The 14,388-nt window shown below is 53.0% G+C and overlaps 5 protein-coding genes across 5 annotated transcripts; 3 read left to right on the top strand and 2 right to left on the bottom strand.

The window, feature by feature from the left end:
* The first annotated feature begins 52 nt into the window (after positions 1–52).
* Positions 53–4,286, top strand: BO94DRAFT_619937 (putative translation regulator (Cya5)). The gene is made up of 2 exons (XM_025616901.1): positions 53–219; positions 297–4,286. Exon 2 carries the CDS (start codon positions 373–375, stop codon positions 4,171–4,173), a length of 3,801 nt encoding a protein of 1,266 aa, XP_025472278.1. The 5' UTR covers positions 53–219; positions 297–372; the 3' UTR covers positions 4,174–4,286.
* Positions 4,287–4,499: 213 nt separating this feature from the next.
* Positions 4,500–8,020, top strand: BO94DRAFT_482080 (MCM DNA helicase complex subunit MCM3). The gene is made up of 8 exons (XM_025608879.1): positions 4,500–4,713; positions 4,772–4,790; positions 4,858–4,909; positions 4,980–5,026; positions 5,077–5,182; positions 5,235–5,498; positions 5,554–7,622; positions 7,706–8,020. The coding sequence occupies exons 1-8, from the start codon at positions 4,647–4,649 to the stop codon at positions 7,740–7,742; spliced, it is 2,661 nt and encodes an 886-aa protein (XP_025472277.1). The 5' UTR covers positions 4,500–4,646; the 3' UTR covers positions 7,743–8,020.
* A 755-nt stretch (positions 8,021–8,775) lies between these two features.
* BO94DRAFT_454815 (Spo7-like protein) lies at positions 8,776–10,161 on the bottom strand (the record flags this gene model as incomplete). Its single annotated transcript, XM_025607621.1, has 1 exon — positions 8,776–10,161. The coding sequence occupies one exon, from the start codon at positions 10,159–10,161 to the stop codon at positions 8,776–8,778; it is 1,386 nt and encodes a 461-aa protein (XP_025472276.1).
* A 307-nt stretch (positions 10,162–10,468) lies between these two features.
* On the top strand, positions 10,469–12,938 carry BO94DRAFT_530241 (putative alpha/beta hydrolase). Its single transcript, XM_025610640.1, has 2 exons — positions 10,469–11,112; positions 11,180–12,938. The coding sequence occupies exons 1-2, from the start codon at positions 10,966–10,968 to the stop codon at positions 12,680–12,682; spliced, it is 1,650 nt and encodes a 549-aa protein (XP_025472275.1). The 5' UTR covers positions 10,469–10,965; the 3' UTR covers positions 12,683–12,938.
* Positions 12,939–12,959: 21 nt separating this feature from the next.
* On the bottom strand, positions 12,960–14,371 carry BO94DRAFT_530240 (uncharacterized protein). The gene has a single exon (XM_025610639.1). It carries the CDS (start codon positions 14,257–14,259, stop codon positions 13,063–13,065), a length of 1,197 nt encoding a protein of 398 aa, XP_025472274.1. The 5' UTR covers positions 14,260–14,371; the 3' UTR covers positions 12,960–13,062.
* Positions 14,372–14,388: the final 17 nt, after the last annotated feature.

The following is a 14,388-nucleotide window of genomic DNA, read 5'->3' as shown; positions in this document are numbered from 1 at the left end:
CGCGGGATTCTCTTTTCCAGCATCGGCCAAGCTCGCTGCTCGACCTTCTCAAAAATTGTTCCGCGTCACCATCCCGGCCATCGAACCACCCACTTGGCTTTTCTTCTTGGAGCTTCTGGTTCTCCAACCTCTCGAGCAGATCTCTGCGCTCAATCTTCCTAGGCGGAGCAGCCAGTTAGCGGCAGGCTGTGAGCTTCGTGCACAAGGTTGCTTTGCTTGGTACGGCCTGCCTCCCTTTGGCACCCTGCACATTCCTGCATGACCACCTGTCTGACTTCAACTCGCCTCGATTACAGCTTCGGTCCCGATATGTTATGCATCACAGTCAGTTTTCGGTGAATTTAGGGTTTGGCACCGCAATCTCTCGAGGTGATGCTGGAACGGGCTGCCGGATGTCTTGAGAACGCAGGACGGCGTTTCTTCCGGGATCCCAATGGCGCTATTCGAGGTCGGAGCTCGATATATTCAACTATCGGGCAATACGCTACCACGGGGGCGGAGCTTTTGGTTTTACTACAGCCACCGCAAAGATCCGCGTCGAATAATTTGAACGCCTCATCGACAACTGGAAGAGCAGCGACAGATCCACGGCCCCCCGTCCTCGAGTTTCTCTATCCACCACGCACACAGGAGTTTATAGCGTCATGTCTGCTACACTCCCCTAAAAGGCTCGTTTCCCGACGCAGGAAGAAGGCCGTTCCTGGTCTTCCTCGAAACTACTCATCAGAAGCCACCAGCTTAGATCGAGGTACCGAGACCGAGAGCCAATTCTTTGACGATTCTAATGAGGTTATTACCGACGAGGACCGTGTTTTGGCCAGAGATGAGCTTCAAGCTTTGCTGGATGAGGATGAGTTTCAGGATTACGACAAAACATGGGGTCTTTATTCGAAAGCTGGCCACCCTCTCGACCTGAATTCGGCATTGCTTGCAGGTTTCAGTGGATCGGACCGGGAGGTTGATTGTAGAAGAGCTAAGAGGCTGCTCAGTTCGATACCCCTCGAGGCGCGGTCCCCCGAGGACTTTATGCACCTGGCCAAGTCTTATCTCACCACGGGAAATTTCCTGGATGCGAATGAACTATGCCGGGAAGCGATTTCCTATGGCCGCGGCCTCTCGTGCTGGGCATTTTCTTTTGCACACGTTATCAATAATAAGCAGTGGGACTGGGTGCTAGATATTTGGGATTCGAGGCCTTCGTGCGAGGAGAACGATCTGTGGCGCTCTGTTGCCTCTTGGCTAATCGCTTCTTCTATACAAAAGCCCTTGGTTGCATTGGCAGATTACATAGAAGTTCAGAGTGACGATAGCCCAGTACGCAATGTTGCTCGCTTCTTACTGGATAATGTCTTCTCCAGTCCAGAATTTGCGGAAGCCACCCCAACGGAGACCCTTCTAATACTCCTGCAAAAATTCAATAATTTGGATTTAGTCAGCGCCCGGAACTATCTCAATCTCATCAAGATCCTCCAGGCATCCGAGCACCGATTTACGTTTGTTCGATCCATTGTGATCTACCGGAATTTTCGTTGGCAGATGGAAGAAGAAATCCCACCCGCAAAACTTCTTGGTCAGCTCTTGAGACGCCTTGCTTCTTTTGAGATCACAACTGGTATCTCATATTTCCTTGATGAACTTACCCGGTTCCATGACAAGCCGTCGGTGGACGCTTATAAGCAGGCACTTATCGCCTTTTCGAGAGCCGGTGATGTGACCAATGTTCACCATGTATTCGAGAGGCTTGTTTCAGATCACGGAAACCCACGAAGCCGTAGACTCTTGACTCCGCTTCTTTACGTTTACGCCAGAATTGGCGATGTCCAAGAGACCGCGCGCCAGTTCCGAAGGATTTCCGAGGAGTTCGGCCTTCAGCCAGATACAGTGTGTTGGAATATCCTGCTCACAGCTTATTCCAAGGCGGGAAACCTCACAGGGACCTTTACCACGTTCAAGCGAATGCTAGACGAGGGTATCGAAACTAATCCCCATACTTTTGGTATAATGATGGGTCTTTGTGCCAACCGGGGTGATGTCAGCCATGTCCGGGATCTGCTGGATTTGGCCCAACAACACAAGGTGCAGATAACGGCTCCCTTGATTGATACAGTCGTGGAGGCTTACTGCAATAATCAAGAATGGGACATGGCCGAGAACGTTGCGGAGACTTGCCTTGGCTTAGATGTCAGAGGTTCCCGGGTGAGAATGTGGAACATCCTACTTTGGAACTACGCTTTCAGGATGGATTTGGAAGGCATTTCGAGAGTTCGCTCGCGCATGGATGCAGCAGGGTTGCAGCCCGATGATATGACATATGCCGCTCTCATGCTCAGCCTGGTGCTCATTGGTCAGACGGATTCTGCCCGTCGTATTCTTCGGACGCTCCATCGAGGCCGTCGAGTATATGCTACTGAGTTTCACTACGCAGTCATCCTGTATGGTTACCTGAAGGATCGGAACCGGGACATGGTACATATTGTCTTTCGCGAGATCAAAGACCGGTTCAACCAGCCGGGACTTGGCTCGAGGCTGCTTGTCCTCAGGAGTCAGATCCAGCGAGATTTGCAGCTTGTGGCACACGGTGGTAGGGCTGGTGATAATGCAAGTCTTCGCCTTGAGAACTCGGAGAAGTTCCTTGCCGAGGTCCTGGCAGATTACCACACTACCAAATTGGCGACAAAGTATCCCTTGCTGGGCTCTGGCAGGATGTCTGCCAGGAAGGCTTTCCCAGCTGTTTACTACGAATACATTATCTCTGCTTATGGCATGAAGGGGGCTTACAAATCGGCTCGGAAGCTGTTCGATGAATATATCGCCAGCCAACCGCCCAGAGACCCGGAAAATGACCATGACATAGCACCACTTCGTCTGCTGTCTGCGCTAATGCTCGCACACTTGAAGGCCGATCAATATCACAAGGTCGAAGAATGCTGGAACCTGGTCTTCCCTCGGGCTTTGAAGATCGCCAGCCCTAGTTCCCCTGATATTGATGAGTGGCTCTCCAGTCAGCTTAATCAAGTCAAGCCACCCCTTCCTTCTCATGCAGAGCTCGTCGTGAACGTCGACACTGAGGTCGAGTTCCCCGAGAAGAAGAAGCTCTCAATCTTACCGGCGTACCGCTTCATGCTATCTCGCCCCCTCTCATTGTATATGCGTTCCTTGGCGTATGGGAACGAGGTTTGGAAGATCTCCAAGGTTATCGCAAAGTACGTGGGAGCAGGTTTCGCAATGACCACCTTCAATTGGTCTACCTTCGTGCAGATGCTTGCATCTTCGGACAGATTGTCCGATCAAATCGAAGCCTTCTCTGTCTTTGAGGAAAGGTTTATGCCAAACTTTCCTGGATGGAATAATCTTCGTCGAGGATACGGTCTCAGACCACCCGAGGTGCCTGCCACCATCGATGCAATGGAGGATCCGAGACGGGCCAAGCCTCCAAATGTGTTAGGAAAAGAGAGCCGACGATACTGGAGTAAAATCCAGCCAGATTTCATGCAGCCCACTTATGTGTCCATGGTATATCTGGCTGCTGCCTTGCAGCGCCTCCGTGAAAGAAGTATTTACGATGGGGGAGCGGAACTGCAAGCTATTTACGATGCTGCGCCAACGACTGTCGCAGCAGTTGCCGACATGCCTTACCTTCGTGAAAAGTTCCAAGGTGTGCTGCTCCGACGTCGACAGGAGCAAGGTGATCAGCTCGCTGGGCGTGATCACTTCGTATGGACAGGCGGTATTCTTGGAGTAGGCGGCTTGGCCAGATCCGACTCGGAAGTTGAGCCGGCCCCCGAATCAACAGAGGAAGACAGCAGTGCGACTGAAGACGAGAGCACCGCTTCCAAGCAGACCGATAGGCTTTCCCCCATCGCGGAAAGTTCTGATGTGACCGATGTCCAATATGCCGAGGCTGAACCATCTCCCTTCAAAAAGACCATCGACTACCCAGACGAATATGACATTGAGGCCGAGACGCTCCTAGAGGAGCGGGACAAGGAAATGGGAACGAAGGAGGAACTGATGGATGATGAGAGTCTCGTGGAATATGATGATGAAGATGAAGCCGACGACCTGGAGGACACGGAATTCGAAGAAGGAGAAGGCGAGGAAGAAGAGGATATTCTTGATGCCGACGACCAGGACGATGTGTATGACCCTGAAGGCGAGGGGGAGACCAGATAAATGTGTATTTTTAGGATGTATTCCATGTAGGGGTCGGATGTTCTGGGTTGGCGTGTATATATATGTGTGTATAAAGACTTGAATGTACAGTATCATCAAAGCCTATTGAGAGCTAGTGTGGCTTGCTTCCTATCCAATCCTGCTGTGATCAGAACTAGTATACGAACTATCAGTGTCCGTCTGGTTTGTGTAGATGCTGACTCAGCAAGTGACAGCGACACGGTCTCACGCGTCCTGCCGAGCGACGCGCTCTAATATTACCAGATCGGGCGGTCGCGTATGGCAACCAAGCTGAAAGATCCTCCGGCAACCCACCCTTCCCCATCAAGGAGAATCAAAAATCACCACTGGAGTTCCGAGCGCTTGCTTTTCACCACCGGACCCCACAATCCCAATCATTCGTTTTTAACTCCTCGTTGCCAATCCTCACCAGATACCCCTTTTGTTAGTAGTCCGTGAGATAGTTTGGCGCCATGGAGGGACAATTTGACGACGCCGCACAAGATCGAGTGCGTGCCGCCGTCGAGTTCCTCGACCCAAGTAAGCAACTGCCAACTTGTCCCAAGCATGGAGTTAATCTAACTTGTTTTCTCTTTAGGTGATGCTAGAGCGCGCAGGTCCGTCATTGATCCACCGCCCTTACGTTGAAGGACTACACCATGACAGACGCTAACCGGCAATTAGTTATCGAGCTGATATCCTGTTGATGTTGAACCGGGGATTGCGCCGATTGATAGTATGCATATATCTTCATACATCGGACATCGCATATCAGTCAATGAAGCTAACTCTCATGCGTACCGCAGGTTAGCATCGATGAAATCCGAGCGCATAACCGTGAAATGGCCGATGGGTAGGAAATGGCAGCTCCTGCATGCAGACAGCAAGGCTAATCGCATACAGCCTTCTCACATCGCCTTACGAACACGCCGAAGCCTTCGAAAAAGCCCTCAAAGAGATTATCAAGACCTTGCCGCAACGGCCGTCCAGGGAAACGGCAGATGACGTGGTATGGGATTCGACGTTCTCGAAATGCTTGTATGGATCTTAACAGAGCTTAGAACTACCATTGCGGTTTTGTCGGCGCATTTGGAGAATTTTCTTGCAACCCTAGGACGTTGGGATCTTCCCATTTGAACCGGATGATCTCCCTCGAAGGTATTGTCACAAAGTGCTCCTTGGTCCGTCCCAAGGTCATACAGAGTGTGCATTGGAGCGAACGCGGCCAGAAGTTCCTCACGAGGAAATACGTCGATGCGACCATGACCGCCAGTGGGGCCACGAGCATGAGCATCTATCCCCAGGAAGACGACGAGAAGAATCCGGTATGTCTTGGAAGTTCAATATTAATGACTGGGACTAATAGTGTTGCCAAATTAGCTCGTCACAGAGTACGGTTTCTCCACGTATATGGATCACCAGACGATCTCGATTCAAGAAATGCCCGAGAGAGCCCCGGCTGGCCAACTGCCTCGAAGCGTGGATGTGATCGTTGACGATGATTTGGTTGATCGCGCCAAACCAGGAGACAGAATTCAGTTGGTGGGAATCTACCGCTCTCTGGGTAACCGGAACGCATCCTCCACCTCTGCGACGTTCCGCACACTTGTCCTAGCAAACAACATCATTCAGCTGTCCTCGAAGTCCGGCGGAGGAATCGCGCAGGCAACCATCACCGACACCGACATCCGCAACATCAACAAGGTTTCCAAGAAGAAGGGCGTCTTCGAATTGTTGTCACACTCTCTTGCCCCTAGTATATATGGACACGACTACATCAAGAAGGCGATCTTGCTTATGCTGTTGGGTGGTATGGAGAAGAACCTGGACAACGGCACACATCTGCGTGGTGATATCAACATTCTCATGGTCGGTGATCCGTCCACTGCCAAGTCTCAGCTGCTTCGTTTCGTCTTGAACACCGCCCCGCTTGCAATTGCGACTACCGGTCGAGGATCTTCCGGTGTCGGTCTTACAGCTGCCGTCACATCCGACAAGGAGACTGGCGAGCGGAGACTTGAGGCCGGTGCAATGGTTCTTGGTGATCGTGGTGTGGTCTGTATTGATGAGTTCGATAAGATGAGTGATGTCGATCGGGTGGCTATCCATGAAGTAATGGAACAGCAAACAGTCACAATCGCGAAGGCCGGTATCCACACGAGTTTGAACGCCCGGTGCAGTGTCCTGGCAGCTGCCAACCCGATCTATGGACAATATGACCCCCACAAGGACCCCCACAAGAACATCGCACTGCCAGACTCTCTGCTGTCGCGTTTTGATTTGCTCTTCGTTGTGACGGATGATATCGAGGATTCCAGGGACAGAATGGTCTCGGAGCATGTTTTGCGTATGCACCGCTACCGCCAGCCCGGCACCGAGGAAGGCGCTCCTGTTCGCGAGCAGCTTCATCAAACACTCGGTGTCGGCCTCGAGGACACTCAAGACTCAAACCAACCGACTGACGTTTACGAGAAGTTCAATGTCATGCTGCACGCCGGCATGGCCAACATGAGCCGGAGCAAGGGAAAGAATATCGAGATTCTGAGTATCCCCTTCATCAAGAAGTACATCCAATACGCCAAATCCCGAGTCAAGCCTGTCTTGACCAAGGGAGCCGCTGACCACATTGTCACAACCTATTCTGCTCTGAGAAACGACGAGCTGTCCGGTAACCAGCGCAGAACATCCCCCATCACCGCTCGTACCCTGGAAACTCTGATCCGTTTGTCCACGGCTCACGCCAAGTCACGCCTCTCCAACAGAGTTGAGGAGCGGGATGCAAAAGTTGCAGAGTCCATCCTTAGGTTCGCCATGTTCAAGGAAATCCTTGAAGATGAGCGCCGGAAGAGAAGAAAGGTCGCTTCATTCGACGAAGATTCCGAGAGCAGCGAATCCGATTCTGATGACGACAATACCCCGGCACAAACGTCTAGCGCTACCCCTCGATCCATCAGGAGAACCGGCCTGCGAACCCGTGGAGCCAATGCTCGTTCTGGCACAAACGAGGACACGGAAATGGACGCGGACGGAGATGCTGTCTCCGAGGATGGGGATGGTTTGTACAGTTCCAGCCCTCGCGGTCAACGGCTCCGTTCTAGTCAAACAACCCGCACGCAGACACAGACACAGAGCCAATCCCGGATGTCTGTGGCTTCATCTCAGCCCGAATCACAGCTCGTCCAATCCCAGACGGACAACTCGCAGTCGCAGACGGCTAGTGCTTCATCTCAACCGATCCAGCCCGCTCGCTTGATGGTCTTCCGCCAAGCTCTGGGCCCGCTGATGGGCACTCGACTATTCACTCATGGTGATACCGCCGACGTCGAAGCACTCATTGGAGCCGTGAACACTGCGCTGCGCAGCACACCCTCGCTCGGCGAGCCACACGTCTTCCAGCGAGCGGAAGCAATCCAAGCCCTGAGGGCTATGAACGAGAGAAACGAATTGATGTAAGCCCTCCCTCCCCCAGAGAAAACGAACGGTTTCCCCCGACCCAATTTGACCCAATACTAACAAATTTCTTTCAAAACAGGTACCTCGAAGGTGACGAAACCATCTACAGAATTTAATCAAAAACCAATGGAGTTCATTCAACAAGATCACACGACATAGAAATGGAAATGGATACTTGACTGCGGAATCCGGACAGCGCATGCGCATGATTTTTCTTTATTCTTCGGGCCCGAATACATAAATCTCTCTTTATTAATGAACGAATCGTTTGGCGTCTTGGATAGTTTTCTTTTTCTTTTATTCCTCTCAATATCATTTCTTTTGCTCGAATCTTACGGAGTACTAGTCCATAGTTACCATCGAATCAATGTACGACCCCTGACATTAGGCCCGGAATTGAGTTTCTGCTTGAACCCTAGGCCGTGTTTCCTTTTTCTTATTTTGCCTTTTTTGCATTTGATTTACCCCGTACTCCGTAGCTAGCTTGCACTTGTCCCCGCCCCCCCCTTACGTCCCTAAACAGGAACGGAACCACGCCGCCAACAGCTTGTATACATACGAAAGTCCTGATTACCAATATACTATGCTCAGGGGCAAAAAAAGAAATAGAACGAGAGAAAATATCATCATATATGCGTGTATATAAAATCCAGGGTGATCTAAACTATAAAGTCTTTGTGTCTTTCTTTTGCTAGTTGGATCAAAAGGAGTTAAAATCATCGATGGTGCTAATCAATCGTTCAAGTCACTCAGGCATTTGTCTCGATGTCAATGGAAAGGAGAAGGAAATTGGATGTATATGAACGTATGATAGGTATTAAATAGGATAGTGGATGGAGAGGGGGGATGCTGGAAGTAGGTATAAATGAAGTATGAGGGAGGGGTTTGATAAGGTGGGGGAGAAGAACTAGATAGGTAGGTAGGTGATAGGGAGAAGGAAGCTGCGAAATAATGGTAGGACTGTTTATTTCGACCTAAGTACGACATAAGTAGGTACATCGAGACAGTGATGTGTCCTGTGATGATCGATCAGACCAGGGTATATTATTGACAACACACGGAGGGTTGGACTAGACCAGAATGAGTATAATGCAAGTGATGATTATTGTGGTGATGATGATGATGATGATGATGATGATGATGATGATGCTATTCAACGCCGTCTTCCTTGGGTTTCTCCTTCTCGCTGGGGGTGCCCATGAAGGAGGAATCGTCGGATGAGAACGATGGGGTGCGTACGCCCTCTCGAATCTGTGCCTGCGTCAAGGGGGTTAGTCCGCGTGTGACTGTCTTGGAGCCCCTCTTCTTCCGTGCTTGCTGGATATGTTGTTCGGTGCCTGGACTCGTGCTTCCGCGACGGGGACGGCCACTCACGGACGATCTGGACGGCGGTCGATCGTCGGTGTCAACAGGGGTAGTGCTGCGGGATGGAGTGCGAGAATGCGACTCTGAGCGTGTACCTCGGCGAGAGGGAGACTTGGGCTCGTGAATATGCTTGGAGATGCTGGAATGGTGGTGATGGTGGGAGCGATGTTGGCCCTTGTCGGCGTCTGCGGGTCTGATGGCCGCGGCAGCGACTCGCCGGCGTTGCGACGCCCTCCAACCAAGTCCGATCCACCAGAACCAGCCCCCAAATTGCTGAGCTAGTTGGCGCTCCTTTTGGCGCAGTTTCAGACGCAATTGTGCCCGACGATCATTCTCCTTCTCCCAGAATTCGCTGCGGTATTCGTCCCAGTTCTCTCGGAACTCCGGCGAAAAAGACTTGGGCAGTAGAAGAAGCCGAATGTAGTCGCCTCCTGGACTGAGATCCTCCTGGACAAGACCCGATTCCGTGTCGTGGTTGTAGTACTGCTGGTAGTGCTGCCGACTACCGCGTTTCTCGGCCACGGGACGCTCCACGTAGTGGAAATCTCCTACTGGTGACGGGAAAAAGGGTGCAGAGAAGGGAAATAAGAAGGAGAGGTAGGAGAAAAGTTCCTGCCACCAGGGACCTCGGATGACCACGATCTTGGTGTTCATCGTGCGGAGGCCGCGGTTGGCCACGGCGAGCCAGCGCCGCGGCCAACGGACTCCACGTTCCCATTGCCCTGTTCCCCAGACCAGTAGCGCAGTGACCACGCCGCCCATCAGAGCGACCTTTTCTCCCATCTCAACCACCCAGTAGACCGAACCACCGACGCCGCGGCCATCTTCGCGCGGGCGGAGAAAGAGCGCGTAGGCAAAGTAGGCGATCCAGGCGGCAAGCAAGAGAAGAAAAAACGTATTCTGTCGTCGGCGTTCCCGCAAAGCCAGATACTGGGCTCGCAGCGAGCTCTCGAGGATGAGAAGGTTCAGGTAGATTTGGGGTGGAGAAGAGGGGAGAGTCGACAGTGGATCGGGCGTCGACGACCGAGGCGGGGAAGAGAGATCGGACGATGGAGAATAGGTTTGGAACGGAGGCGCCAGCGATTCGGACGACGAGGTTGTAGACGAGGCAAGGCGACCGCTGGGAGCTGGAGATCCCTTGACCAGCTGGTCTAGGCTTGCTGAAGCCATGGTGCCTCAAAAGAAAGCGAGAGGGAATCGAGAAAGGCAAGGGAGAGAGTGAAGATAACAGAAGTAAGCTCGGAGGCCCAGATGGCAGGGCGAAATTCAAAACACGAGAGGGAGGAGTGGCCTTTGCGGCCCAGCGCTATCTCATCGCATGGGAAAGGGAGCAAGGCGAGCGAGAACGGGCAGGTGAAGGCGAGGAAGACGAGGACGAGGACGAGAAGAGAAGCATCGTCATGGAGGGTCGGCCAACACTTGGTTGAGGCTCCACTTCCGCTGACTTCAATTGTTGGTTTCAACAACCTCCTCGCCTCCAGCCTGTCTGTCCCCCAGTCGACGCCCTTCGATCGGGGTTCGATCGTGTCCTTCTGTCCCTCTGTCACTGTGTCAGTGCCTGCACCCTGCCGATCCAGCCAGCCAGCCAGCCCGGGCCTTATCTATCTATCTAGTCTCTAGTTACTCTCTGTATCGCCTCGTGTCCCGTCAGCGTCATCCACTGGTGCCTGTTGCTTAACTCCATCGGAAACGGGGTTAACGGTCTTTCGGTCTTGTCTCAACCTTTTTTCCATCTGTTCCACTCGCCTTCACTGCCCCCTTTAAATTCCCTGCCCTTCCCCTCATCGTGCATTCCGAGAGTGACAGAGTTCTTCCCTCTGTCACTCTATCCCTCCGTGCGACAAGGTGTCTGCCGCGCGACTCCCTTCGCTTTCTCTTCAGGTCCCAGCCTCACGTTCCTGGATCTCATTCGAAAGCGCCCGATACATCTCCTCCCGGCCGACGGCATCCAGACGATCGTCGTCTACGTCTACGATGGCCTCCGAGTCGCTCCGCTCGTCCAGTAGCGAGTTTGAGAGCCGTCGACAAGACAGCACTCCACATTCAGCTCGTGGAGCCAGCGCAACCCCAGCGCCCTCAGCCTGGTTCCCCCTAGGTTACAGGGAAGGGTTCAGTCAATGGGTACGTTTCTGAACTGAGGAACCAAGCCAAGTGTCGCATGTGTCACTGAGACGGGTTTTTCTTCCAGTGGGCGTCTTTACCCGCCGCCACAGCCGAACACCGAGTCCTTTCCTACCTCCCTTATCTTCAGCATCAACCCCCAACCCACCTCCAGACCGGAAAGAAATGCGGTTCTTCCAGCGGATCGGAGAGTCTACAGTCTGCCGACCAAACCCAACAGGGCGAAGTCTCAACCGACTCGACGGATGACCCGTACGGCCCTCGTAAATGGCGCTCCAGCATGGTGGAGCTGAGCGGGAAGAACCGCGCTCTGAACGAGTTCTCCGTGGAGAGAATTGGTGAAGAAGCAGACCAGCATCTTGTCATGCTTCACGGGTATGGCGCTGGTCTCGGATTTTTCTACAAGAATTTCGAGCCTCTCAGTCGGCTTAAGGGGTGGCAACTCCATGCGCTTGACCTCCTGGGCATGGGCCGCAGCACGCGGCCATCATTCCGCATCAAAGCGAAGGAGCGAGAGGAGGCCATTAAAGAGGCAGAAGCCTGGTTCGTGGATGCTCTGGAAGAGTGGCGAGTCAAGCGCAAAATCGACCGCTTCACACTACTCGGTCATAGTCTGGGAGGCTACATGGCAGTTGCATACGCCCTTAAGTACCCGGGACGACTCAACAAGCTTATCCTAGCTTCCCCAGTGGGAATCCCAGAGGATCCCTACGCTGTGCGGGCAGAGATGCCAGCACCACCCGATTCCACCATGGCAACCGAGCTCACCCAGAACCAGCGCAACATCGCCGAATCAGCATCTTCAGTCCCCCACAGCGAGATACAAAAAGGCGATAACAATATTCTGCTGAAGGGTGCCCCCACTAATACTGCCGCTGGCCAAGATCAGCCGGCCCGGCGCATGGTCCCCAAGTGGTTCGCCTATCTTTGGGACGCTAACATTTCCCCCTTCACTCTGGTGCGATGGGCGGGACCCTTGGGACCGCGCCTGGTCTCCGGGTGGACGTCTCGACGTTTTTCCCATCTGCCGGCTGACGAGGCCAAGGCTTTGCATGACTACTCATATTCGATCTTCAGCTTGCGAGGCAGCGGCGAGTATGCTCTGTCGTACATCCTCGCCCCGGGCGCATTTGCCCGCAGTCCCCTGATCCAACGCATTGAGGGCATCGGTCGCCAGTTCATCCAGCAGAATCCATCACCCGCTCTCGAGTCAGCGAAAGCCACCGCGACAGCCTCCCTCCAATCTACCCCGGAATCGTCTGCCAACCAATCCTCCCTGACCACAGCCAAACGCGAGAACGGTTTGCCGATTATTTTCATGTACGGTGATCACGACTGGATGGATGTGAAGGGCGGATTGGCAGCAAAGACCAAGCTCGACCAGGAGAAGGAGCGCATTCTGCAAAATGCGACGGTTGAGGAACGCGCGGCGGACAACGGCTCCGCCAAGGTAGTCATTATCAAGCGGTCCGGCCACCATGTCTACCTGGACGGATGGGAGGAGTTCAACCGGATCGTTCTGGCCGAGATGGAGGAGACGACTCAGAAGGAGAGAGCCAAGAGCACATGATAGAGCTCTTGCCTCTCAATTTTGCTAATATCCAAATCTCTTATCTTATTTTCCCTTGTTAATGTGTTCCCGAAGAGGTGTTTACGATGTGTTGGGTCCTAAACAGCGGGTTTGTCTTGTCGGAGTATAATCATTGATTGTTGGTTTTTTCAGGTCAAAATCCATCATGGAATACGCAAGATGTACATACCTACGGTAGAAGTTGATACAGATCACAGCAAGAAGGTATAGACATATTCAAAATCTTTATCATGGCTAAATCAAATTGAAGTAAAGTAGATATTTCAAATCCAATATTGTTCAAAAGAAGAAAAATCATATACATGTCCTCATATCTCATATCTCATATCCCAAATCCCATAAATGCCAGTATCCAAAAGTTACAACGTCCGATCCGTGCCCGCCGAAGACTTGGTCAACCGAGTCCCCGAATTCGGCCCGGACATACTCCTGCGACGATATCGTACGCCAGTGGGGTAATGGATCATGTACCGGCCGGAGGGTCTAGGCGATCGTCGTTCCTCGACCGGCGTCGTCGACCCACTTGTACTGGCCGTGCTGCCGGGTCGTAAAGCAAAGTACCCGCCCGCTGCTTCGGGAGGACTGGATCCCTGAGCTCCTATCGGCGGTGCACTTGGGAATTTCTCGACAGGGGAAGGCGTACAAGGAAGTGTGTTCTGCTGCTGCTGCTGTGATGGTGATATAGTCCTACGGTGTGGATCCAGGCTGTGGGAGTCCGGTAGTGAGGAATTAGGGGATAATCTATTAGAGACCAGGGAGGTGGTGGCGGAGCGATGGTGATGGCGAGTACTAGTATTATGACTACCACTACCACCAGTGCCGGGGGGGCTGATTGAGGAGGCCATTTGACGGTGTCTCCAGGGGAGGGTGTCTAGGGGTTCGAGGTTGGAGTTGTTTCGAGGGAAGAGAGGCTGGAAGGGGAGTTCTAGGCGTCGGTTGATGGAGAGCCATGCTCGTTCGTCACTTTCGTCGGTTGTATCGTTTGGGGATGGAGAGGCGGTTCCTGAGAGATGGCCGAGGTATTTTGTTGTGGCGCTGCGCCAGCCGCCTAGTCCTTCGAAGTCACGGTCTTCGTCGCCGCTGATGAGGGTTAGGAGGGCGGAGGGGGTGGTGTGATGCGGGGGTGTGCGTTTGCGGTGAGGGGTATGCTGCTGGTGGTTGTTGTTGTCCGGAGAGGTTGAAGAGGAGGAAGTTGTGGAGCTGCTTGTTCGATGAGGAGGCGGACGGGGTTGGGTACGGGGGAAAGGGTAGCCTTGACGGTGGGTTGCGAGGAGGCCTGGTATGCTGTGGTCAATGGAGCGGCGTTTGGGGGTCGAGGAGGCTGCTGGGGTGGTTGGCTCAGATGCGGAGAAGTTGAAGAGGGAGGTGTGGGGGGCCATTGGGACAACAAAATAGTTGGCGATGATGGCGAAGCATAGCTCGGTGTAGATGAGGGAGCCGCGGAGGATGAGAGCTAGAATGGAGAAGCAGATGGTGATGCATGCCGAGAGGGCGAGGGGGACGGAGATGAGGGTGAGGAGGGGAAGCGTCACGAACGTGGAGACGAGGATGGACATGGCTATAAGGCGAGTAAGAAATGTGTGGGAGGCATGGGGATGGATCTATGTTCGTGGGGTAGATAATAGATATAAGAGGAACAGCATAATTGAAATATGAAGGAGATCGTAGATGGCGATCCTCCGATG

This window comes from Aspergillus sclerotioniger (assembly GCF_003184525.1).
Source record: "Aspergillus sclerotioniger CBS 115572 chromosome Unknown BO94scaffold_2, whole genome shotgun sequence".
NCBI classification, from domain to species: Eukaryota; Fungi; Ascomycota; class Eurotiomycetes; order Eurotiales; family Aspergillaceae; genus Aspergillus; species Aspergillus sclerotioniger.
Note: the sequence above shows the minus strand (reverse complement) of the source record. Positions and strands in the feature narration are given on the sequence as shown.

Excerpts from the sequence above, each read along its gene's own strand:
- BO94DRAFT_619937 (XM_025616901.1), top strand. The coding sequence starts at position 373 with ATGCTGGAACGGGCTGCCGGATGTCTTGAGAACGCAGGACGGCGTTTC.
- BO94DRAFT_530240 (XM_025610639.1), bottom strand. The coding sequence starts at position 14,259 with ATGTCCATCCTCGTCTCCACGTTCGTGACGCTTCCCCTCCTCACCCTC.
- BO94DRAFT_482080 (XM_025608879.1), top strand. The coding sequence starts at position 4,647 with ATGGAGGGACAATTTGACGACGCCGCACAAGATCGAGTGCGTGCCGCC. Across the intron at positions 4,910-4,979 it reads GGGGATTGCGCCGATTGATA|GTTAGCATCGATGAAATCCG; the intron begins GTATGCATATAT and ends TGCGTACCGCAG. Across the intron at positions 5,027-5,076 it reads AACCGTGAAATGGCCGATGG|CCTTCTCACATCGCCTTACG; the intron begins GTAGGAAATGGC and ends AATCGCATACAG.
- BO94DRAFT_530241 (XM_025610640.1), top strand. The coding sequence starts at position 10,966 with ATGGCCTCCGAGTCGCTCCGCTCGTCCAGTAGCGAGTTTGAGAGCCGT. Across the intron at positions 11,113-11,179 it reads GGGAAGGGTTCAGTCAATGG|TGGGCGTCTTTACCCGCCGC; the intron begins GTACGTTTCTGA and ends TTTTTCTTCCAG.